At 45.8% G+C, this 24394-nt stretch overlaps 1 protein-coding gene across 1 annotated transcript in view; it reads right to left on the bottom strand.

Moving 5' to 3' along the window:
* DDAH1 (dimethylarginine dimethylaminohydrolase 1) overlaps positions 1–23915 on the bottom strand; it is a 60589-nt gene extending 36674 nt beyond the window's left edge. Inside the window, exon 1 of the mRNA XM_074152362.1 lies at positions 23610–23915. Coding sequence (XP_074008463.1) covers positions 23610–23915 — 306 coding nt within the window. The remainder of the gene's footprint in view (positions 1–23609) is intronic.
* Positions 23916–24394: the final 479 nt, after the last annotated feature.

Raw genomic sequence — 24394 nt, 5'->3', positions numbered from 1 at the left:
CATTTTTTTTAATTTTCTGGGTTTTGTTTATTTTTATTCCTGTCCCATGAATTTCCTCAGTCTTTTAATGCATCTTAATCTTCATCAATATTTAACTCTGCAGCAGAAATACTGCATACTTTGTTTTCCCATTTAACTTGAGAGGGGGGGAAGAAAAACATCTATGGGAAGAAGAAAAACAGCCAGTTCTAAAGGAAACGACTTTTCCTTTTTCCACACGATGTCCTGGAACAGAGTCAGGGAGAAGGATGAAAGAGAAAGGTGAGCAGCAAGAACACCACGCTAATTCAGAGAGTTAGCTAGGGTCATCATTTAGGACCCTTCTTCCTACCTCTGGGTCCCAGGCTTAAGATCTGCCTAAGATCAAGACTGAAAATATTTCTTAATGATGGACTTAAGTCTCAGCAGACATTAACATGTAAGAGCAGCTCCCTGCAGTAATAAAAACTACAGTATTGTTCACAATGAACAAGTAACCATATATATATAATTACATATACTATGTACGCATACGCACATTACACATGTATATGCATGAGAACCTTTCAACTGGGGATGGGAATGCTTAGTGAACTTTTGCAAGCTAAGGGAGATCTCTCATCACTTTCATACAGCAATTTTCCATCACACACAACAGACAGGTCTGTAAGAAACTGCCCAGCACAGAGCCGAACTGATGTAACCCCATGCTAGCAGAGACACTCCACAGGACATTACCTGGCTCATTATACCACGCTAGAGCCTCCAACAGAAAAACACTATTTTTGTGTTTCCTTTGTCTCTTACTGAAATTCGTAAGTTCAGATCGTGCCCTGCAAAGTCTCACATACCTAATTTTCTGCCCACTCTGCCAGGGAGCAGGACCTAGAGCAGTGCTTGTGCATGGGACATTGGTGGTCTCCATGCATATGGTTAAAAATAAAATGAAGAAAATCTCAGTTCAAATGTATGGAGGGTTAAGCTTTCCAACATAGTATTTTCAGTGTTGGCTATGAAACACTACATGTTTTTTCCTTGGGGGAAAAAAATAAAAAAAGAGAGTTGCTGTGTTTGGACAAGCTCATGCTCTGCCCTCCATCAGTTACTGGGACTCATACTGCGGCAAATCAGACCTCACATAAGAGCTACTGCAGCATTAAAAATAGGTTGGAGTTCCCTGCACACTGTTACCCAACAGAGTGCAAAAGATCCTAAGCTCCCTGAAGCACCTGTGCACACCCTCAGCTCAGCCAGAGGAACTGGGTACAATGGAGCTGCTCTAGACCTTGGATCCAACAGGAAGCAAACCCAAATGTGGAATACATTTTTATTTCCAAGTATTGCACAGAGGATTTATACACTTTAATCCTGGTTGTCCTGGTTTGAGTGACACAGGATTAATTTCTCTTTCAGTAATATTACTTTTCACTAGGTTCTGTTCTAATGCTTGGGAAAACTGCATTTTTAGAAGACTCCAGTGCTGAATTTTTGAAAATATTTACTTTCTAGCCAGCTATGGTATGCGGGTTTCAATGTCTCAGTGTTGCCAAGTTAGCCAGGTGCAGGGATGAGGAGTGAGACCTAGGCACTTGACCCAGGCCAGGCAACAGGATTATTTCACACCATGAACATCATATTCAATATAAATTAGAAAGTTTTCTGCAAAGCTCTCTCTTCCTTGATGGTTGTGATCCTGAGAACTTCTTGCCCCGGTGTCGGATCCCTGAGCCCTTCCCTTCCTCCCAAAGCCACAGAACTTGCAGTGTCCCACATAGGCTGTCCCCTGCTGGGAATGCACAGCTTCCTACTGGTAGAATTGGCTGAGTATAATCCGTGTATATTTTATATGGGTATTGGGATGAATATTGGTTCCGTAGTATTATCAATGTCTATTATTTAGTCTTACTCTATTAAATTGGTTTACATTTCAACCCCCTTGTTTCCTTGTTTTTTTCCCTGATTCCCCTTCCCGGGTGGGAAGGGGTCACCAACTGATAGAATAATTGTCTGAACAACAATAAATTGTTGTGGGTTCCTCAAACCATAACACTGGTGCATCAAGCTCTCCTGCAGAGGGGACTTGGACCTAGCAGAGCACAGGAGCTCAGCACTTGTATCATCCCTCCACAGGATTATTTCTAAGGAACTTCGCTAACATAACAGGAGAGCAGAAACCTGTAGTATTCAAGTCTGTGAATGAATGTGTTCAGATGCAGTCCTGCTCAGCAGAGGGGGATGATGCTATGCAAAGCCCTGTTGTGCAGGAAGCCATGTAGACTTGGGACCCCTCTGGATTAACTGCAAAAACAGACAAATTAACCTCATAAATCTCATGTGCAGGTACACCTCCCAAAAAATGTGGAAATATTGAGAAGAGAGGAGCCCTGACAGAGCCACCTGTGGAAGGCTCACATTACAGAACCGAGATGTTATTGCGTCTCTCCATTCCCGCTTGCAGCTGAAATCCAGAGTCACATCAACAAACACTTGGCACACAAAACAACAGCTTTCAAGTGCTCTTACAGAAATTAATGACTCATTCCCACACCTCTGCAGCTCAGGGGGTTCATTATCTGCTGCAGATGGACAGAAAATGGTCTCTGCTCAGCCAGCTTGGCCAAGGGAAGCCACGGGTGCTCCTGGGAGTCTCTTTGGGAGCAAGGGAGCTTCTGGCTCCCCACTCCTGCTTTGTCACCGCCTGGGATCCCGGCACATGGCACAGCAGTGCCAGGGCACGGCTCCCTGGTGACACAGCTCTGCTGGAGCACAGCTGGCAAGGGGGAGCCTGACCACCAACTGCTGGCTGCAGCAGGTAGGGAACCGAAACGCCTTCAAATGCTAAGGAATTGAGCAAGAGCCACAAAACTCATGCTAGAGAAGAATCTGCACCCACCATTTTGTTGCCCTGAATACCGAAAACCCTACCCAATTAAGCAAAAGCAAACCTGAACAGACAGGAAGAACTGGGACACGAAGAAATAAGTGTTGGGTTTCAGTAGTCTCCTCACAGAATGGCTGGTCTAACCAGTGATGCTAGGCTTTCTGATGGTTTATTTGTCCGTTTAAGATTTTCCCTCTCGATCAGAGCAAACAAGATAACTGGCACTTCAGAAAGAATACAAACAAGCTTCTTTAATGTAGCCTGGAATTTTTTCCAAGCTTATGGGATTTATACTGAAATGCCCCTCTCCGTCTAAGTTTTTCCTCTTTTCAAATACAAATAGGAATCATCAAATCTTCTCTCATTTCAAGCCAAAAAAAAATCCCAACCCTAAACCCCCCAAAACCCCAGTACCCAACTCTTCATCCCTGTCTTGATGCAGAAGTTGGATCTACAATTTAATGGCCTGTGTGTATGCTCCACGGCACCACTTGGGGGAATCACAGAAGCATTTCTCAAGTGCAGAGCAACCACCACCAAGGTCCCTGGCACAAAAGGTTTTCAATGGGTCTTTGGAAGCGTTTGTGGCTGAACAGCTACTTGAGAAACCACTTCTCTCCCCATATACACACACAGTTGTGATACAGGACCAAAAACTAAGCCAAGCAGTGGTGGTATAACCAGTGCTCCTGTCTCAAACCTGGTACATCACTTTATGGATTTCCATTCTCTGTCTTCTGGGTTGCTGTTTCCTCATTCCTTAATGAGAACCATATAACTGCAAACCCTACAGGCTTTGAGAAAGGTTGCAAGAGCCCATCCTCTATCTTTTGTGCTGTCTACACTAAACCTTCTTAGAGGGCAGCAGAGGACAGTGAGAGGTGCACCCTCCTATCTACAGGCAGGATAAGTGCATCCCTCAGATGCACACCTACCCTGCTCTCCAGGACTGGAAAGCCCCCGGACATCCACACAACCTCTTCTAACACTTCACTGTCCCTCCCATTTCCCCCTAGTATCAAACCTGTATCTTGCTCACTGCAGTTTAATCCCACAACTTCCTACCCTATTTCCTATCCCTCCCTTTCGGCAGCTGGCTGCCCAGGGGACATTTCTGCATTTTCACTGTTACACTACACAGAATGTAACGAATCTTTAATTAAATGGGCTTGATGAGGAAAAGTCATTCAAATTAGGCTTCATCAGCAAGACAAAGCCCCAGCTGTCCTTCCTAAAGGATATAATGAAGCACAGTTTAGAATACCTGGAGTCCAATTTTAGCACTGCAGAACTACAGTTCCCAAAACCAGCATTTGTTAGGTAAGCAGGATATGGCCAAAAGAGAAAAAACTCCAAGATCTTAAAACAATCAGGCACATTTTAAGCCATGCAGCTTTTAGGGCAATTCCTTCATAAACCACGAGCTTCTAACAATATAACGAGCTTAATGCAACCAGTAGCAAGAGTGCATAGTGGTTTCACAGGGGTTGTCATTTGCACATCCAACGTATTACAGAAAAAAGGTACAAGCGCCCTGAAAAAGGCACCTCTGGGAAGCTTATCGTAGCTCCACAGAAATGGAGTAAATAAAGCACACAAGGTCAGCACATCCTCAACGAGCTTCTCATCCCTTTAGGATGAGAGCAACATTGGGAGTTTCTCTTGTTTAATCTGCATGAGAAGATTCATTTGCTCGGTACTGAACGACTCTTCACATTGACTTCAGTGGGAATAAGCTACCCTGGATTTCAGAAGAAAAAAGCACTAACAGAAAGTTAATGAGGTACAAACCAGGTTATGAATGGACCGAAGAAAAAAATCTCCTAAAGCTATTTCCTGCCCTGCTGTGATCGAATACATGCCTTTTAAGGCCTGGCCTTACCCCCACTCCTTTCTTTAGGCAATGCTTTATTGTACCCTGAGACTTTCTCCACTTTTCTAATCAGTTTCCATTATGTCCTTTTCCTTTAAAGTTTCCCACTGTTACAGCTCCACCAGGAGCAATAATGCTGAAAACGGCAGCATAGACTGGCTACGGCCTTTTAAATAGTCTTGAAATGGAGCCAAGGTGGAATAAGTCTACTGGACGGGGCGGGGGGGTGTTAAAGCACCAGGGCTCTCACTGCAGCGCCTGCATCCCTGCTCCTGCCAAGGCAGCCCTGCACACGACAACATGGAAAGTTTTAGAGCAGAGTCTAGCCTAGGGTAAGAAAAAATTCCTGACCTGCAAGTTTTAAAAAGGATGTTACGAACCAGGGGGCTGGATTTGGCCCCCTTCAAACCAGAGGGAGACTCAAAGGCAGAGCACAGAGGCAGATCAGCTCTGGCGGAGGAGCGCTCAATCCATACAGTGAGTTTTCTCTATTTCCTTCTCCACTGGAAGAAGGAGGATGATCCAAGTTTGCTTTGTGTATTCACGTCTTGCTTTTATGTTCAAAAAAGAAAACCCCTGCACACGTAGTCTGCTATCACTTCTAACGAGCCATTTTACCCACCTTCAAATATTTGTCCCTCAACCACATTCCCACCTCACCAGCTCACGCTCACAACCAGCAAGGCTCAGAGCTGGCTGGCAATCTCATGAGACAGGCTCTCACAAGAATTTCCTGCTTCTGGTTCAGCCAGACATACTGCAACGACAGACGCTCTCGCAGTATTTTGGCACCTCCACTCCTTGTTCAGGCCAAGACCCAGGAATGCAAGTGAAAAAAACACTTTTTAATTTTTAGAATTTTAAAATAACTCAGCTCTTCCCTCTGCTGCCGTGGGTGTCTGGTTGGCTTCCACGCTAAAAGACTGCTTCCACCGAGATTAACTGAATTTGGAAACTACAGTGCTGAAGGTATCACCAAAAAATTTGCTTCCCAGAAAACAGCTTGGTAAGACACCACCACAGTAGGGTGTTGGAGCATTTTACTCCAGAGAAGCGAGTGTTACGGAAAGAACAAATGACTGACCCTCCAAGTACACCGAATTAGGTTTTCCACGAGCCCTGGGGTACTTCCAGCAAGTGTTTCTATCAAGATGACCTAGCTGGTGAAAACTCTGTGTCTTAGGCAAGACCTACAGATCTTTCATGCATGTTCCTAAAAGTGCAACTCATGATGGACTGAGCAAGTCAGAGTTTCCACGTTTTCTGGTCTCTTCTATTGAATTACCACACAAGCTTGCACTACAGCTAGACAAGGCCATTTCTCAGTGTGACTAATGTCTCACCGTAAATACTTCAGATACTTGTAGGCTTCTACAGCTCACACCTGTACTTCAGGGAGCATCCTTCTAGGCATCACTGCTGCATCAATGCAATTCCTGCTGACAGGTCAGCTTGGGAAAAAGTCTTGCTGTAAATTCAGAATTTGGGCCACATACAGATGCACTCAGACAAATCCCCTCTCCTCATAGCAGAGCCTGAACTCATGCATGAAGGATAGACCACACTGGATGCTGTGTAGGGTCCTGGCTCCTTTCAAGAGGGGTGACCCTCAAACATTCTTCTAGTTGTTCACTGGAAATGCAGCTTCCTACAGCCTGTGCTGATACAAGCAGTAGTCACAGCTTAAGATACTTCCAAACATACTTTTCCTACCTCCTGCATGCAACGGCATGCTCCTCTGCCTCATGCTTTAGCCTTCTTACAGCAGCAAAAGCAGAGGAAGCGGGGACAAGAACACCTTTTGTGAAAAACAAGAGCTCTGCACCTAGCATATAGGCAGCTCTAGTTTTAAGGAAGAGTTTAGAAACAGAAGACCAAACTTCTCGGTATGAGTTGGGTTGGGCTCCTAAATCACGCATAGGCTCAGGAGGAAAGAGTCTGCTTTTCAGAGACACTGAGCCTGTACTTCCCATTCAGGGCTTCGGCCAGGGGTCAGAGGACACATACCAAGGTACGAGCAGTTTTTCAGGCATGTTAAAATACTTTTAAAAGATTCTGCTGCTGATCTCATCTACAGGAGTCATCACCTACGCCGGTGTCTGTGCAGAGCTGGGGTCAATGCCTTGCACCAGACAGGGTATGCCTGACAAGGAAAGCTGGCATTGATGGCAGCCACCTCCCCGTCCCCAGCTCCTCTGGAGCACCTTCTCCAAAAGCTAAATGAGCACATCTATTTTCTACCAGGTATAAAGGGGCAAACCTACAGAAAACCTCATAACTAGAGCAGTCAACACATATGGGAGGCACGTCAGATGCTTTATGCATCACCAGTGAAGAGACAGCTTTCCCAGCCCTGGAGGAGCATGTAGAGAGCAAGGCACAAGTATTAAGTGTTCTTTAAAGATCCAGGCTCCACATGGATTTAGCTTGTTCTTAAAACTCATCGCAGGATCTATTGAATATTGCTACACGCTGTATTTAATATTACTATGCATGCAAGTTCTATTGTACTGTTAACCACACACTTTCATGGGCACGACACTACAACCTAAAATCTAAAGTCTAAAATATTTAAGGCTAAGAAACACTTTAAAGCTAAAGCCATATCATCTTGACAAATGTTACATTACATCAGACTTTCCACTATTGAAAAACATGATGATGAGATCAGCTCAGAGAGATGGTAAGTAAGCAGACACAGGGCAGGAAAGAGTTTAAGTGCTTTAAACTAAGAAGACTGATAACAGGCTCTGCATTAAGCACTGGCACCTTACAGGATTGAGCCACAGCTACTTATATACTTGCGTCACAAGCACAAGTCTTGGAGTTAAAAGAGAAAGTCCCTCTCCTTGAATCCCAACGTTAACATACAGAATGCACAGCGATTGCCTGTCTTTATCCCTTCACTCCTTCCTGGGCTGAAACCATCAGCTAGATCTACATCCAGACTCCCTACACTCCTCCCTGCTCCAGATCCCACCAGCTTCAGCGCAGGCAGCCAACACTTGTACTTCTCTCGTGGACACCTCTAGGCTATTTCCCATGCTGGATGCCTCCTGCTAGTATCAAGGCTGCAGTCCATTCCGTGTGTTTAAATATTTAACGTGACTGTTGATGTGTATTTTGTAAGGCTAATAAAATTAAAATGGGTTTTCAGTGCTTTTCATACCACTCCCGAGAAGTTCGGTTTGTAACCAGCATAGCATTTCATGGCAGATGTAGGTATGCCGTGAATCTGCTTTCAGGAATGCAAAACAGGGCACTATTTTTAAACATGGTCTCAGGATTTATATAAAACTGAGTAAGACCTTACACACTGTTTTATTAGCAGCCCTTTGTTTACATTCCATCCTGGAGAAATACAAACCCATTTCTTAAAAAGTTTTGGGAATACTGCTGCGCGTTGGAGGGCTGGCAGACATTTAGGAGCTCCCGTTAAGCTTCTGGTTGTGCGCAGCAATCTTGTAAAGAGGGTAGGGAAACTAAGCAAAGTGGAAACTAGGTTAAAATCAGAGGAGCCTGGTGCAGAATTACAAGCAGTGCCTTTAGTCCTTAAGATGAAGCGTGGACAGAGCACATTTCAACTGCACAAAAGCTTTTGGCGGTTTCTGGTGGCTGCTGACATCTGTGCCAAGGTTCCCCTAAGGATGGAGAAAAGAGAAAGATAAAGCCATGCTTGGCAAATATCAAAGCCAGGACATGAAACAGCAAGCCTCAGGAGGGACAGGACATACTCACAGCTAGCAGAGGAGACAGTCACAGGAGTATTTTCCCACCAGTACTGCAAACCCAGCTGCCCTTGTCAGAGCCTAGATAGCAGTCACCCTTTGTGTTAGTTTCACCTTCCCCGACATTTACTTTTGCTACTCCCCAGTCATCCTGCGTGGCCAGGACACAGTGCCACAGCAATCCCAGCTGCCAGGGAGCCACAGCTCCAGCTACTGGGTCAGGCAAACCCATTGGAAGTGTTATTGCAGCCAAGGAACTGCCACCAAAGCAAAGAGAGATGCAGCACGAGGACCCTTCTTCCCTGCCCAGCAGGCCAAAACACCTACAGGTCCCAGGCTCTCACAGCCCCTGTTTGATCAGAGCATCACTGGTGCCATGGGTCCATACCAGGCTTCCATGCAAAGGAATGACAGCTGGGAGGACTTTTGGAAACTTGGCCACAGAAGACTGTTTCCCATCCAACCCTGGCCACACGAGTCATAGTCCTGTTCCTGTAAAAGCTCTCCAGTGAGACCTGCTTGACGTATGGCTGGTTCGATGCTCTTCTGTCAGAAATGGCTTTCAGGCTGCTCGTGGCATTATCTCAGATAAGATGGATGCCACTCCTGGCAGCCTGCCATTCATCAAACCCACCTAGAAATGGCTCCTGCTTCTGCCATTTGCAGGCTTAAAAAGATCAGCAGTTCTGCTTTGCAAATTTTCAGTGATTCAATTAGCTGTGAAGCAGGGGTACACAGGCAGAAAAGAACAGTGCCTTTTCCAAAAACGAACTCTGAAAATGAACAACTATTTTCTAGCACTGGTGCTGATATTTTCAGGCTCACTTGATTTATATCAGGCTACTCAGGAAAAGCCTGTCCATCAACTCCACAGCACAAACTGGCAGGTTATCAGCTACATCAACTGTTCCAGAACAAGAGAGACTCCAGGGGCCATGGGAGACTGTTCCCCGCCTCTTCCCGGCACCTTTCTGCAAAGGCTCTTCCAGGACACTCTTCCATAATATTAAGCCTGGCTCTCAATATATCAAACCTCTGTATGCCAAGTATTCATTGCTAGGCCTTTCTAAGAATCATTTTGCAAAGCTTGGATGGCAGTATGTTTTCACAGCTGATGTGGAAAACCTAGAAACAACATTTCCCAATAAGAAATCTCTGCTTTACAAAGTGTGCACTGTTTCTTAGGGTTAATCTGACTTGCTAAAGGGGAAAAAAAAAATCCTTTTATACTGTTGACATAAAATGCCTCTGACTGTCTTAATGGTAGAATCGTTCCATTTTCTACTATCTGTTCTAGGATGGATATACTGAGGCAGGGAAGGAAAAAAAAAAAAAATTCAACATCTGACCTCAGGGCACCCATTTCTGGTGCTGGTGATGGCCTGTTTTGTGCCATTGGACACCCTGATTTACCCTGAAAGCAGGTTCCCCTTGCCCAGTTGGATGGAAACTCCAGCAAGATCTCTGCAAGGTTAAGGCAGGGCAGCTGCCTCCCAAAGGGCAGCCTTTGGACAACTCATGACCTTCAGGATCACAGCAAGCAACTCATAATGAGCCTGCTAAACAGCTATCAGTATTACAGCTTATTCATAATACATGAACAGCTTAAGTGGGTCACAGAGACCTGTATATCCAAGTAGCCTGACTCCAACAGCGGTCGGTACTGGCAGCTTAAGGAAAGAATAACAGAAAGACGGCAAGTATAGAGTGCTGCTGTCTCTGGTATATTTTCCCCAGCTTATTGTAAGAGGCAGTGTACATATTTCCAAAGCCAGATATTGCATCTGGATCAAAGTGTTAAACAGCTATTGATGGATCTCTCTTTCATTAGTTGACGCCCATCTGTACTCTTGGCCCCCACAACATCCCGGCAATGAATCTGACAGCTGAAGATGTGCATTGCATGACAAAGTACTTCTTTCTGCTTGAATTTGCTGCCTATTTCTCTGGATGTTATCAAGTTTCATACTATCATTCCCAGTTCATTTGAGCTATTGTAGACCTCTCCTATTTCTCCCCTCCCCCAAATAACTTTGAGCTTAAGGCATTTATCTAGTTAGAGTCACTTTATACAAGGTCGTCTAGTCCACCCCTACCTTTCCTGCTTACACTGCATTTCCAGAATGGGTAACCAGAACCTCACACAGCATTTCAGGCCCAGATGAATAATCAATTTAAGACCAGTCAAAAAAAGGCTTTTCAGCAATACCAGAGGTATACAGAATTTAAAAGAGTTTTGGAAATGCTCATCTAGAAGGGATTGTCTTAACCCCGATCCCTGCAGTCAAGGCAAGCTAGTTGTTTTACTGTGTGACAATAAGGCCACATCCCAGAACAAGAGAAGGATTAACATAAACACTTGCTTTAAGGGTCATAAAGATAAGAGAGTGCCATATGGCACTACTGAAGCTCCATTTCATATGGATTGGAGTTTCACAGTTGGACTTGCAAGCACCAGTGAAGATGTGGCATCCAGCACGATGCATGAAGTGCTAACAAGGGCTCTTCCCTACTTAGACTGCTGGGTCACACCCACCCGTTTCTTCATACTGGCTTTGACAGCATGTCTCTTCTACCCCAGCTTCTGCCCTGACTACTTTTCCTGCATTGGTGGGGTTTTACCTTTCAGACAGTTTCCTCCCTTAAAACCAGTTCAGATCAAAGGGATCAAGAAATTATTGGACAAAGGTCAGTTAAAGCCAACAGCAGAGTAGTATCTGCCTGATTTCTTCTAGACCCTGCATTAAAACCAGTTGTTCTTTGCACACATTTTGAGCTACTGCAGCCAGGAGGAATGTGGAAAAGGATCTATCATGACCCTGTGCTGCCTTTTCCTCTAACACCCTCTGCTCCAGGAAAGCACCACATTTGGAAGTTTCTGAATACATGTGACTACAGGAGTCACCCCATGCCACCTTGAAAAAAAAAAACCAAAAAACACAAAACCAAGCAAACTTGTAGAAGACTTCAGCGTTTACTGGAAAAACACCGGTATGCAATTAATATCATCCTCCATCAGTACCTATTGTTTCTATCAGTTTCTATTTGCCTCTCAACAGCACTGCTCACTTCAGCTCTTGCTACCACACTAGTATTCCCATCAGAGGCTTCTAACAGATACCGAGCCATGAACTAGTACATTAAACTTCAGTGAACACCTAGTGACTAGCAACAGCCACACCACCTCTCCTTTGTACAGTGTTGGAAGAATATGAGATACTTGAGATTCATCAGTTTTATTGTTTTAAGCACAGTGATGACAGGCACACTCAGCTATCTGGGTAGGTGAAAGTCTCCAAAGCACTTGTAGCATTTGCAAAACTAAGTCCTGTAGGACTGGTGAGTGCCTCTCTTTAGACAGGGAGAGTTCGAAGTTTATTGCTAAACATCTAAAGTATTTTTAAAAACGTCTCTTGCTATTTCTGGAGAGCAAGCCAAAAACTAGCTCCATCTCTAAAACGCTTGTTTTTCTAGCTTGGGTCTGCATGGAGATGACCACCTCCATGGCTGCTGGTCTGTGACTCAAAGGACATCGACCCTACTGAAGTGCAGCGACGTGCGCACAAACAGGATCCTTATCCCGTAAGACCACCCTTTCTACGAGGGATGGGATTCAGCTTCCCTGACAGCTCTTACATCAAGCCCCAGAAAAAGAAAAGAGAAATGCAAAATCAATCACAACACTGCCAATAGTGTCCAATTCTGTGGCAGTCTTGTTTCAGTTTGCTTCACTGGCCAGCTGGGACTGCACTGAGACAGATGATTTCATCTTACCAGAGAACTTCAGTTGACATCCAGAGACAGATGTGGGTAGCCAGTTCCTTTACTATCAACAAACATAAACCTTCCAAAACCAAATTATCACTATTATTTTTTAAAGATAGTGCCTAATGCTGAATTTCTACAGAAGTGAAATTGAGTTCTGCAAGCCTTGAACAAGCTATTTTTGAAACACTTGCTTGTCTGGTTTTGCTATTGACTTAAAAATGACAGAAACACAGCACGTTACAGAGTAGTCAGCTGACTGGCATGTGATCCGCAGCCTTGGATTAATGCAAGACCTGACCCAGGTGCATCTCAGCCATAAAACATTTCATTTTATTTTTCCTGAAGGAAAAATTCCTCATACTGCTACAGAAAAGGCATCAAAAAAAAGATACTGTCATCTGATACTGTGAGTGCATCATTTATCTTCACCCTAGAACTGTAACTACCCAGACCAGATACCAAGAGTGAAGCTCTCTTAGAGCGTAAACTTGATTGATTAGAGATATGTAAAAAAAATATATTTTTTAAAAAAAGCAGTTAATGATCAGTAATTACTGACAGTAATTTCTTTCTTAGTAGGAACACATTCTCTGCAGCTACCAACCCCTGCAAGCCTGCCATAGGCAATGACTTCTACAAAGACAGCTGTATGTACTGGGGTAACGTTAGGACAATGAAGACTCTGCTTTGTATAGGCGACTTGTGTTTCAGGTCAGACATTTAATCAGGTCTACATTTTTGGGCCAGCACTATTTAGCAGGAGATTTTTGACAAAGACAAGAAATCCTCTGAAAACTGAACAGCACAGAAGCATAGGCACTGTCTGCACAGTCTAATCTGAACTGCTAAGCTCACAGAATGGTCATACTGAATGGAGTATCGCAAGTTAATGCTTGCTATATGGTCACTTGCCACAGCATCCTCAGGACAGTCATGCTGCATCTGCAGCAGAGGCCAAGTACACCTTCCAGAGTCACTCCATAGAAACCAGCAAGGGAAGAATAATCAGTAATATTTGGTAGAAATTAAAGTCTGCATGTGTTTATTTTAATAAAAAAAGTCAGTGTTTAGACCAGTCATGCTTGCTGAAGAGTTGCATGCCCTCTTCACCTCACCCAGAGGGATGATTGGAGGCAGCAAGTTTGTTAAGGACACAACTGGCCTTGTTGATCAAATGTGGTTTTGGGAGAAACAGTGGCAAAGCAGAGGTTCTTCTGGTTCGCTCTTTCTATATCAGAAGTATGTTTTACAACAAAACAGCCCATCCACTGCCACAGCTGAGACTCATGTTCTTGAATTAGCATTCAGGGAATCATACTGGTTTTATATGCAGCATTAGAAGTTTTTAATAAAGTAACGGGGACCCTAGAACTAGTGGAAGCTTGACAAGAAGCAGCATTGGGGCAATAAGTGAGCACAAGGAACTTCGCACCAGAATGGGGAAAGTACTGTCCTTATAACTATCCTGGTGTGAATGACACAGAATTAATTTCCATTTCAGTAATTTTACTTTTCACTAACTTCTCTTCTAATGCTTGGGAAAACTGCATTTTTAGAAGACTCATGTCCAAGTTTGTGAAAATATTTACTTCATAGTCAGCTACTATATGTGGGTTTCAAGATCTCAGTGTTTTCAAGCTCACTAGGTGCAGGGATGAGGAGGAGCGAGACCTGGGCACTTGACCCAAGCTGGCCAACAGGGTTATTTCCTACCATGAAGGTTACATTCAATATAAACTAGAAAGTTTGCTGAGGAGTTTCTCCTCTCTTCTATGATGGCTGCAACCCTGGAACTCCTTGCCCCAGTGTCGGACCCCTGAGCCCTCCCCTTTCTCCAGAAGCCATAGCGCTCACAGCTTCCCACATTTGCTGTCCACTGCTAGGAGCACGCAGCTTCCTACTGATAGAACTTGCTGAGTATAATCCTTGTCTATTTTATATTGGTATCAGGATCAATATTGGCTCTGTAGAATAATAGTTAACACTAATAATACTATTAATTCTGTTTATATTTCAACCCCCAAGTTTCCTTGGTTTGTTTCCCTGATTACCCTTCCCAGGTGGGGAGGGATTAATTGGATGACAAAATAATTGTCTAAACAACAAGTTGTTGTGGGTTCTTCAATCCATAACAAAAGCCAACTGCCAAAAGCACCTGCAAAGAAACACAAACACTTAAAACATAATGGAAATAAAAGATTAAGGAGTATCTGTTCCACTAGGTTATATACGTAGCTAGACAGATAACATTGTATAAAAACATGAGACATCTCTTCCTAGAAAGTGGAGCTTGAAATGAGCATTGAAATCTTTTCTCAAGACAGAGTGCTTTACAGCAAAAGCTCTATATCAGCTAAAAGACTTGGCATCATACTGCTCAGGAGAAGTGCTAGATTGCTATATAAACCTATAATGCATTTGTTACTGAAGGGTTTAGTTGAAAGGGAAATTAATCAAGTTTTGAGAAGTTTAATGAAGTGACAGACAGGCACCTCCACAAACAGCTGCACTTAGCCTCAGCCACAGCACAGCCCTGCAGAGGTGTGCCCGGCCAGTGGAGATGCTATTCCCACGGGAAGTGCAGCACAGCCCACACTCTGCACAGGAGCACGGTGGGCAGGGCAGGACCCTGGCTCAGGGGACCAGTACAGGGGGGCTGTGGGAAGCCAATCTGGAGACATGGAAGGCACGAGGTAGAGAGACATGGGACTGGAGATGAGTTTGCAAGTGGAAGCATGTGGAAGGCAGAGGAGGGAAAATGAAGATACAGGCTTCTGTGCATGTGTGCGTGCTGGCACAGCGCTGGGAGCAGCTGCTGCTTGAGCCATTGGTACAGCATGGGAAGCCTCAGCTGGGGACTTTGCTCTCCATACTGGAGCATCTCGGAAGCCAACAGGCAGAGGCAGAGCACACACAAGCTCTTCTGCGTCACCCACTCTGCTCCACCACTGTCCAGAGATGCTGTCAGATCCCACAACGAGCAAGACAGCACTGCAGTCCACATACCGATCCTCTCTTTAGCAGAGCATGTAGGTAGCCGCAGTCTTGCACGGAGCATAGGATTAGAAGAAACCTAATCCAGCAACCTATACTGGGGATGTTACAAACCCACCTTTGAATCTCAACAGCAAAATTCCAGCAGCGACTGTGGTAAACTGGTTTTTACAATGCTTTTAAGAGAGGCAGTTACCAAAGAAAGATTTAGGTTCAATTTGAAACTCCGGGAAGAAATCTCTTGGGGAATAAGCAAGGTAGCTCCAAGCCATACGTATAAGTCAGAGCAGCAGAAAAGCCTCTTTTCCTTTTTTGAGGAAATGCTTATGGTTATTTGGAGCCTTTAACCACTTAGCATTTGCACTGAACCGTAAGCTCACCAAGGGCTATTTATCAGCTAAAGGAACAGTGATTAACAAGGTACAAAAGCTGACATCAGGCTTGCACAATAATAAGTGTCCACAAGAGATTTTAAAATCAGGCATTTAATTTGGGTTCTGCCTTTTTTAATCTTCTGGTCAGCAACTTCAATATTCCTGAGAAACTTGACATTGCAATTTAATAACAAGGTCTAAATATTGCCTCTGCTAGAAAAGCATGAAACCCAAGTTGCTCCTAGACTGTCCTTAAAGATTGGTTTCTATCTATAGAACTAAAACAATTATAATGAATACAGTCCACTTACATTGATCTGACTAGAAGCTACTTCCTAACATTTTCATTAAATCTGTGATCACAGAAGCAAAATTGAAAATTAAAAAAATGCAGTTCTTGGCACAGCCAATTCACCTAAAGTGTCAGCCCTATTAATGTAGGGTCAGAGCTACATCAGCAATGAACTTTAAGACTAAAGAACCACCTAACCAAACCAAGAGGCAGCACTGAAACTGCAAAGCCAATGGAAGGGAGAAAGCCACAGAAACAAATTAACTGCTTTTGAAATAGTCTGCTTTAGGAGGCTAAAACATCCCTTCTCATGTCTACCGATACTGCCATAAGCTCCTTATACAGGACTGCCTGATACTGTCCAAAGGATTGTTTTTTAAAATTCTCAATATTGTTTAAGAGCAAAATTATGTACTGCTTAAGAAGCTTTTCTCTTCTACTGAGTGCTTTTCAGTTAATTTTTATGCTAATACCAAAACACTGAAAATGAAAGATAATAAAATATATTAAGAAAACAATGATGCAGATTCTGACAAGAGTTTCTTCATTGCCTTCTGTACCCCATGATGGGCATCACCCATTTCCCCCTATGGAAAGCCTTCAAGTGACACACACTTCGTCAAAGATCATTACATTTGATTCTGCCAACTGTATGCTCTGCAGAAGACAAGACTGAGAAGATGGTGAAAAGGACAGGCTAAGGGAGCATGTGTAAGGCTCAGTGTAGAATGGGAAAGATATTCAAGAAAAAAAAAAAATCTCACAAGAGGGCAGAAAGGTACCTAGTGATATTCCTAATTTTTGTCAACATTCAAGTAAAGCTTTTGCCCATGTTTACTCACCTGCTATTTCAAGCACTAAGCAATGGCACAGCGGTAACCTCTGTGCTTTCTATCCTAACCTTTTAGGCAGAACACCAGTTAGCAACATCAAGAGAAAAGCACAATAAGGACATGCAAAGGGGTCAGTACAAATGTACATTCGTACAAATGTACAAATGACCTCCAGAAGTTTTTGTGACAGTTTAAAGATCTATGAGTTAAAGTGGTAATAAAATGCTTAATCTCTTGCTTCTTTAGTGATCAGCAAGTGATAATGCTCCATGGAAATGAGACAGATCTTTGCCAGTTGTGCAGAGAGGCTGTTTTAAGCAATTAGTCAGTGAATATTGGTTCTTTTGTACCAGCACGTGCTATAAAATAAAATATAAACCCCATAACCTAATTAAGCACAGAAGCTAGCAGAGCCCTGAATCGGTTTCTCCTGAGCCTAGCCCTTATTACTTTGCAATAGATATCATTATCCTAGAGAACTGGCTAGGACCACAGAGGGACTGGAGAAAGTGTCTAACATTTAGCAGCAGCCATTTAGTATTACCTGAGTTTATGCAATACGTACATAACTTAAACTCTTTTTGCCTTCTGTTTTCTCAGAAGCTTCCACCAATGGGCCTGAGAATCCTTCCTGCAAGCAGCAGCTGGGATTCCAGCGCAGGGTTCAAGCTCTAGATCATACAGGGCTGCACAGCCCCACAGAAGCTGTACAGGGTGGGAGGGGGGTGGCAGCTGAGTAGATGAGGGTTCTCAGCACTGAGGAGCACATTACCTGGCCCAGCACAGCTGGAAGCTCTACAGAAGCACTGCTGTGGACAAAGCCTTGCCACCCAGCAAGCAGATTCAGGCAAGAGGTACCCTGAGATGCTCAAGAGGCAATTAGGAGGCTTCTCCAATGCTCTTTGAGAGGATGCAATTTGACAAACATACTTCTCTGCTGCTCATCCCCTCTTCATTGTTGAAGGACTGTCTATTCTGCAGCACAGGAATGCAGCCCCACAAGTTGTCCCCAGTGGGTCTTGGAGGCAGTGGGGGTGGGGGCTTATAATAATATTCTTGAGTGGAAGTTTACTCTCAACGACTAAGAAATGAACCACAGTGATCTCTTCTGCAGCAGCTCCTGAAGCTTTCCCAGCACCAGCTATTCTCCCTTCTTCCCTATGCAGCAGCTGAGAAGAGGCCAGGTCACTGTGGGTGCATTTTGCTGAGCTTTTGGGTTTCTATCTGTCTGCATAAGCACAGAAATGGTGGAAATTTGTGCTATCCCAAGCACATTAAGACAACTTAGGCAGTAAGAGCAATGTGCTGATGAGGGCTCTTCTCGGTAACTAACCCTGTTGTATTCAGAAGGTGACGTGAAGAGTTTATACTAGAGGAATAAACAACTGAGAACATACCGCTGGAACAAAAGGTGCTGGAACTGGCAATCTGTTCAGCGATCACAACATTTCCATTGGAGTTACTCAACTTGAACATCAAGCACACTGGTGACTGCACACAGCTAAACAAAACAGCAGCTTATCCGCATTGGCTATCTACCTCTGGCTTACTTCAAAAGTCTCCCCCTTTTGCCAGACCCAAAACTCCCCAGAAACTACAAATTTTAAAATAAGTTTGGAAGTTGATAACACAGAAACATAATGCCTTGAAATAAGTTTGACACTTGCAAACAAATCATTAAATGCATGAATAATTCTACTTCACTAAAAAAAAAAAAATACTGGGTTGTTTCCCAGTACCGACTGAACATGACTAAATTTAATTCAACTCTTTTTTCTCCCTACAATAACTTGGAGCAAGAACAGACATAACCCTAGATTGTTTTATTTTGTTTTGTTCCAGACAGACAACCAGTAAGAATCCAATGGTGCTGGAGGGGTAAGCAATAGCATCTATAAAGCCTGAAAGCTCAATCAATGCTATTACAAACTACTGCAGGAATTTGCCTGCTGCATACAGTGTTACAGTAATTGATGACAAGCCTTCTTAATAAGGAGTCTAGTCAGTGAAAGAACATGCTGCATCAGTTCTTAAATATTGCATTATGGGCTTTCAGTAGCATGAAACGGTGGAGATGGAGACAGTGCTGCTCAGTTCACACATCTGGCAGACAGTTTATCAGGAGGCACAACACACCTGAAACAGCACTGCTCCAGCTGCATATTCCACCAGGCTGTCATCTTCGGGATGCATCTTGGCAGCCCTCTGTGCCCTTCAGCTTTCACTGGTCTGATCAGGATCCAGAGCCTGACCTATCACATGTCTCTCGACAGGTTTCCTGGACACAAGCCCTCCCTTTGTTAATTCTTTGCAGAAATGGCACCCTACAATCCTGTATCTCTCATCCCCTCCTTCCTCAGCTGCTCCTGCCCTCTCTGCACAGAATTCCCTTAAACAGTTAAGAAATGATCAGCAAGACAAGCCTGGATGAGTCCCGCCTTACAGGGAGGCTCAGGTCAGGAGTTCATGCTCAGGAGTTGGGCTTTACATTAACTGGGTTAAGCCAAGCGTACGCCAACTGTACTGCTAAAGTATTCATGGGTTTGTGCTTACGTTACATAAAAAGAATAAGAGATTGCACTTTGAGAAGCTGGTGCTGTACAGAGACCGCATCCAGGCTCTTTCCCTCTCTGTCATCCAGTTAACTGTACAAGTGACAGTGCACTTTGCAGCCTTGGTTCAGTTTCATACCAGGTTGAACAAGCCAGCTGAAGTAGGAGTAGTCTTTCAGAGGCAGCATGAAGAAGCTAGTTTCACAGGACTTCACCCTTTTGATTTTCTAGAAGTGGACCATCAGACCAGATCAGAAGCTATCCAGATTTAATGACCGCCCACTATCTCATCAGTGAAGATTTCACGGCAGTTCAACTGACAAATGCTTGACTCCATGTATCCTAACATACAACAGGTTTCATGCTCACAGAATAATTCAGGTTGGAAGGGACCTCAGCAGGTTTCTATGCCAACCTGCCACTCCAGGCAAGGCCAGCTATGAGAACAGACCAGGTTGCAAGGGACTTTATCCAGCTGCATCTTGAAAACCTCCTCCAAGAATGACAACTGCACAGCTTCTCCAGGCCCTTGTTCCACTCCTGGGCTGTCCTCACCGAAAAGCCTTCTCCTTATACCCCATTTAAGCCTCATGCTTCCATCTATGTCTGCTGTCTCCTGCCACTCAACTGAACAGCCTGGCTTTGTGTTCTTTATAAGACGCTGTCTGCAAGTGCCGAGTAGAGACGGCAATCACTTCGATCAGTCTACTGGTTCTGCTCTTGTTATTACAGCCCAGGATCCTGTTGGCCTTCTTCATTGCAGGGACACACTGCCAGCTCATGGCCACTGTGATGCCCACCAGAACACCCCCCCTGGGGTTTTTCTGCAGACCTGTCCCCCACCCACTCAGTCCCACCTAGGGATCCTTCCTTCCCTGAGGCAGGACTTTGCATTTGTCCCTGTTCAACTCCATAAGGCCCCCAGGGAGTCAACCCCTTTCTTCAGCCTAGGAAGGTGCCTCTGAACAGCAGCCCAGACCTCATGTGTATTACCTCTCACTCTTGCTCCCCCCATCCCAGTTGGGGCTGTTCATAGCTCAATACAGATGCCCCCATCTCCTCCAGGTCACTGATAAAGACATCTAACAGGGCAGACGCTAGGACAGACCCTGCAGCAACTTCACTTGCCACCAGCCACCAGGAATTCTCTCAATGGGGAATTCAGAGACTGAACATAAGCCTCAGAAAAGCCACCCACCAGCACAAAAAGGAGGGTCAGGAGCAGCCACTGGGCTCCCTCAGCTCAGGGTGGCCACAGACCTTAGTGCCTGAACTGCCTGGGCACCTGCAGCTGGTACCTCCAGAACCAAGGCTGGAGGCAGCAAGAGCAGAGAAGCTCTGGCTGCAATAGGAAACACCCTCTCAGGAAGCTGTAAGAAACACTGCTGCTTCTTGAGGGGCTCTTTATAAAAGTGAGGTTATCATCGATGTTTGCCGAGATGTCCAAGGCATGTGCCAAACCATCCACCACAGCAAGTAGAGCTCTGGGCAAAGTAGTCATGACCACACGTCTGCTTTCTAAAGCCTTGCCATGTTGATGTTTTCAATGACATCCTGGTCACTAACTACTCAAAGCAGACTCTAAACAAAGCTAAACAACTGACTCACAGTCACTGTCGCAGGGAGGGGAGAAGGACCAGGAGCAGCCAGGCATCATCCCACAGGAACGAGCATCATCTTCTCCCTCTCTCCACATGATGTTCCCAGGAGGAAGAATTGTTGTTAATAATTAAGAGTTATGTGTTCAGACAAGCACTACACTGCAGTGTCATGCATTGTTATAGCTTTAAGAGGATGTTTGTTCAATTATTTTCTTTTTTTTTTACTTCACAGAAAACTCAGAGGAGGGATCACTCAATCATTCAAGAAAACTAATAAGGTTCAAATTATGCTTCAAAGCTTTTTCTCTCCTCTTGATTCATGACTCTGCCTGGACAAGTCACCCATGGAAAGTAGTAAAGCTCTTCTGCTGTTCCTAGTAAAAATTTACTATGTTCAGGCTTTACTTTCAATCACTTCTGAATGACTACTTCATGCACAATAGGGAGTGCTGATCAATAAGAAACCTGGTATCAGGGCCAGCAGGCATAGGCCAAGCAAAAAACCACTCCAGAATATAAACAGAAGAGATTTTGTATTATTCTCAAACTGACAATAAACTGTGTAATTCAATGATAAATTGTTACCATATGCGTACCCCACAGCACAATTCTTTTTAATTTTTGTGAGTGCTGGGAAATAACATCTAATTATTGTTTAAAACAATTTAACATATTTAGGATTACAAAAGTAAATGTGACATCCTGTGCTTTTTTGTTAAAAGAAAAAAGCTTTGCTTTACCTGACTGGCACTGTAACAGGCAGGATACAACTAATTTGGTGCTTAATTTGCTGGTTTTATCCCCAGGAGAGGCCTAATGCTGTCAGGTACTCACACCCAACACTGTTTTGCTCAAGGGTCCAGCAAACTTCTTCTCTCCACTTCACACATCACTAACTCCCTGCCATTACTCCTGCGATGTTGGGTTATGTGCCTTTGTCCACCACCTTTGCTGAACCAGAACAACTATCCTGCTTCGGCAGGGGAGTTGGACTAGATGATCTTTAAGGTCCCTTCCAACTCTAAAAAATTCAGTGAAATTCAGTGAAACTAAGCACACTGAAGGGAGGAGGTGGAGAAATTAACCTGCTTCTTTGTAGAGAGTAAAAAACACCCTACATCCTTTACTTCCTTATTTCATGTTTTTTAATTTCCTTGTGGCACCTCAAATGGTATAGAAAATAGTTACAGCCCCTTTTACATTCGGCTCTGCTGCTATATCTTGTCTCCTGTAATTCACTGTGTGTTGGCACAACTTGAGACCTCAAAATGGAAAAAAATATATTGAGCCAGAGCCGATTCCCCTCCCACACACTTGTGAATTTGCACAATTTCCCCTTCAGGAGAAACATCTCAGTTACTGAATTTGCACGAAGTGCAATAACTGAGATACTGTGCAAATGACAATGGGAGTCACATAGCTCCATAGCAGTGAGTCATGGGAAGGACCAGGGAAAACTCACTTAGACTTTGGCTGAGAAACAGCTGCTTCTGAGAGCTCCATGTGGCAAACACACTTCACTCTGATGCTGTCACCTTTAAGAGCATTCAGATGTGCTTCCAAGAGTAAATACACATGGGTATGCACAAGGAAATGTACATGTGCAGTATCTCAGACTGTTACACTTGGACAAAATTGAAGTAAACTTTGTTATTGCTAAAAGAAGGGCACTACAGCAGACATACCAAGTGGAGACACTCATCCATTGCATTCAGTGCCCAAGAGTAGCTACTGGCATACTATAGCTAGTGGCCCAGCCCTGTCCCACAGACACAGCAGTAGGTGCTTGTGTACCACAAGACAAGCGATGGTACCACAGAGAAGATGGGAACTAGAAGAAGGTTATGTTAAGACACCCTTACAGGAAGGCAGGTTGCCTGTGTAGTAATTCTGCAGCTTCAAATAGGGTAAGGTTCATTTAATTTGCTACTCACAACTCATTGAGGAGATAACTGGGCAGCACTTCTATGCATGCACTGCTACATGAACTAGTTTATGAATGGGCTGAGCGTATTTAAGAAGTCCTAAGAATATCTAAAGTAAGGCTTCTGCAGCTGCGCATCCTTCACACCACACTCCAGTGAGACAACCAGTGTCCCCTGTACATCCACACACCTCCAGCCCACAAAGTCTGCAGTGGCCACACAGGGAAGGTGACACCAGGTTCAAGGGCACCCAGGCTAACACCGAGCATAAAGCAAACACCCGCTCAGGCCCGCAGGTACAGTTACCGTAGGTATCAGCAACGCACCGCCTGGCACTGAGCTCAGGTTGAAAGTGTCCTGAAAGTGGGGTTCGGACCAGGCAGGGCTGCAGCAGGGACACAGACCCGCACAACCCACTGCCCATCCGTCCCGCCGGCCTGAGAGGGGCAAGTTCACCGGGAGCCCCCACGCCCCAGAAAGGATGAGTCACAGCTTACACCGTCCACTCGTTTTCCGGAGCAGGAGGGCACTGCTCTCCGATAAACCGGGCTCTCCGCGGCACCGGGCGCTGCCGAGGCGGCAGGAGCCGCTGCCCAGGGCCCAGCGCGCCGGTCCCACCGAGGAGGGCGGCTGCTGCTCCGTGAGCGATGCCTGCTGCCGCCGCCCCCCACACCGCTCCCGCCGGGGCGGGCCCGGGGACACGCCCGACGGCGCGGCCGCCCCGAGCCCACCTGCACGGCATGGGCACCGCCGCCCCCGGCCCCGGCCCGGCCCCCGCCGCCCCGCTCCGTTACCGTACCGCACCGTACCTCCTTCCTGCGGCTGGGCGCGCCCGGGCGGGTGAGGAGCGCCGTCTCCTCGCAGACCACGGCCGCATCCTCCACGAAGACGCAGTCGGGGAGGCTCTCGTCGGCCGGCAGCTCCAGCACCTGCAGCCCCAGCTTGCCCCGCAGCACGCCCACGTACAGCTGGTGCTCCCGCTCCGCCCGGGCGAAGTCTACCTCGGGCCCCGCCGTGCTGCGCAGCGCCTGCCGGCACAGCGACTCGGGCAGCGCCCGCACCACGGCGTGCGTGCAGCGCCCGAAGGCGCCGGGGCCGCCGCCCAGCCCGGCCATGCTGCGCGGCGGGGACGGTGGGGCGCGGAGAAGGAGGGAGGGAGCGGGGGACGGGCGGCCGCCGCCGCCGGCCCTGGCAGCTGATAAAGCGCCGCCCGCGGCCCGGCCGCGCCCCATTGGCTCCCCACCAGGCACATTTCCATGGGGCCGCCGCCAAGCGCGCTCCCATTGGCTGGCGGCGGCGGCCGGGCCGCGCCATTGGCCGGTGCCCCCGCCAGGCGCCGCTTACCTGTGCGGCGGGAGGGAGCGGCAGCGCCGCCCGCTAAGCCCTGAGGGGCCGGGACCGTCCCTTGAGGGGCACGGCCGCGGGGCCTCGACCCTCCGTGGGGTGGACCCGGTGCTTACCCTAGGCCTTGCCGCTGGGGCTCCCTGTGCCTGCCGTGGGGCTCCGGGTACCAGAGCGTGGCTTAAGGGGCAGCGTGGTTTGACATGGTGGTTTCACGTAGCTGCGTGTAAACGCGCGGCTGCGCTGACAGAAT

Source organism: Numenius arquata, chromosome 8 (assembly GCF_964106895.1).
Source record: "Numenius arquata chromosome 8, bNumArq3.hap1.1, whole genome shotgun sequence".
Classification (NCBI taxonomy): domain Eukaryota; kingdom Metazoa; phylum Chordata; class Aves; order Charadriiformes; family Scolopacidae; genus Numenius; species Numenius arquata.
The sequence above is the reverse complement of the archived record's forward strand: the minus strand, read 5'-3'. Positions and strand labels throughout refer to the sequence as shown.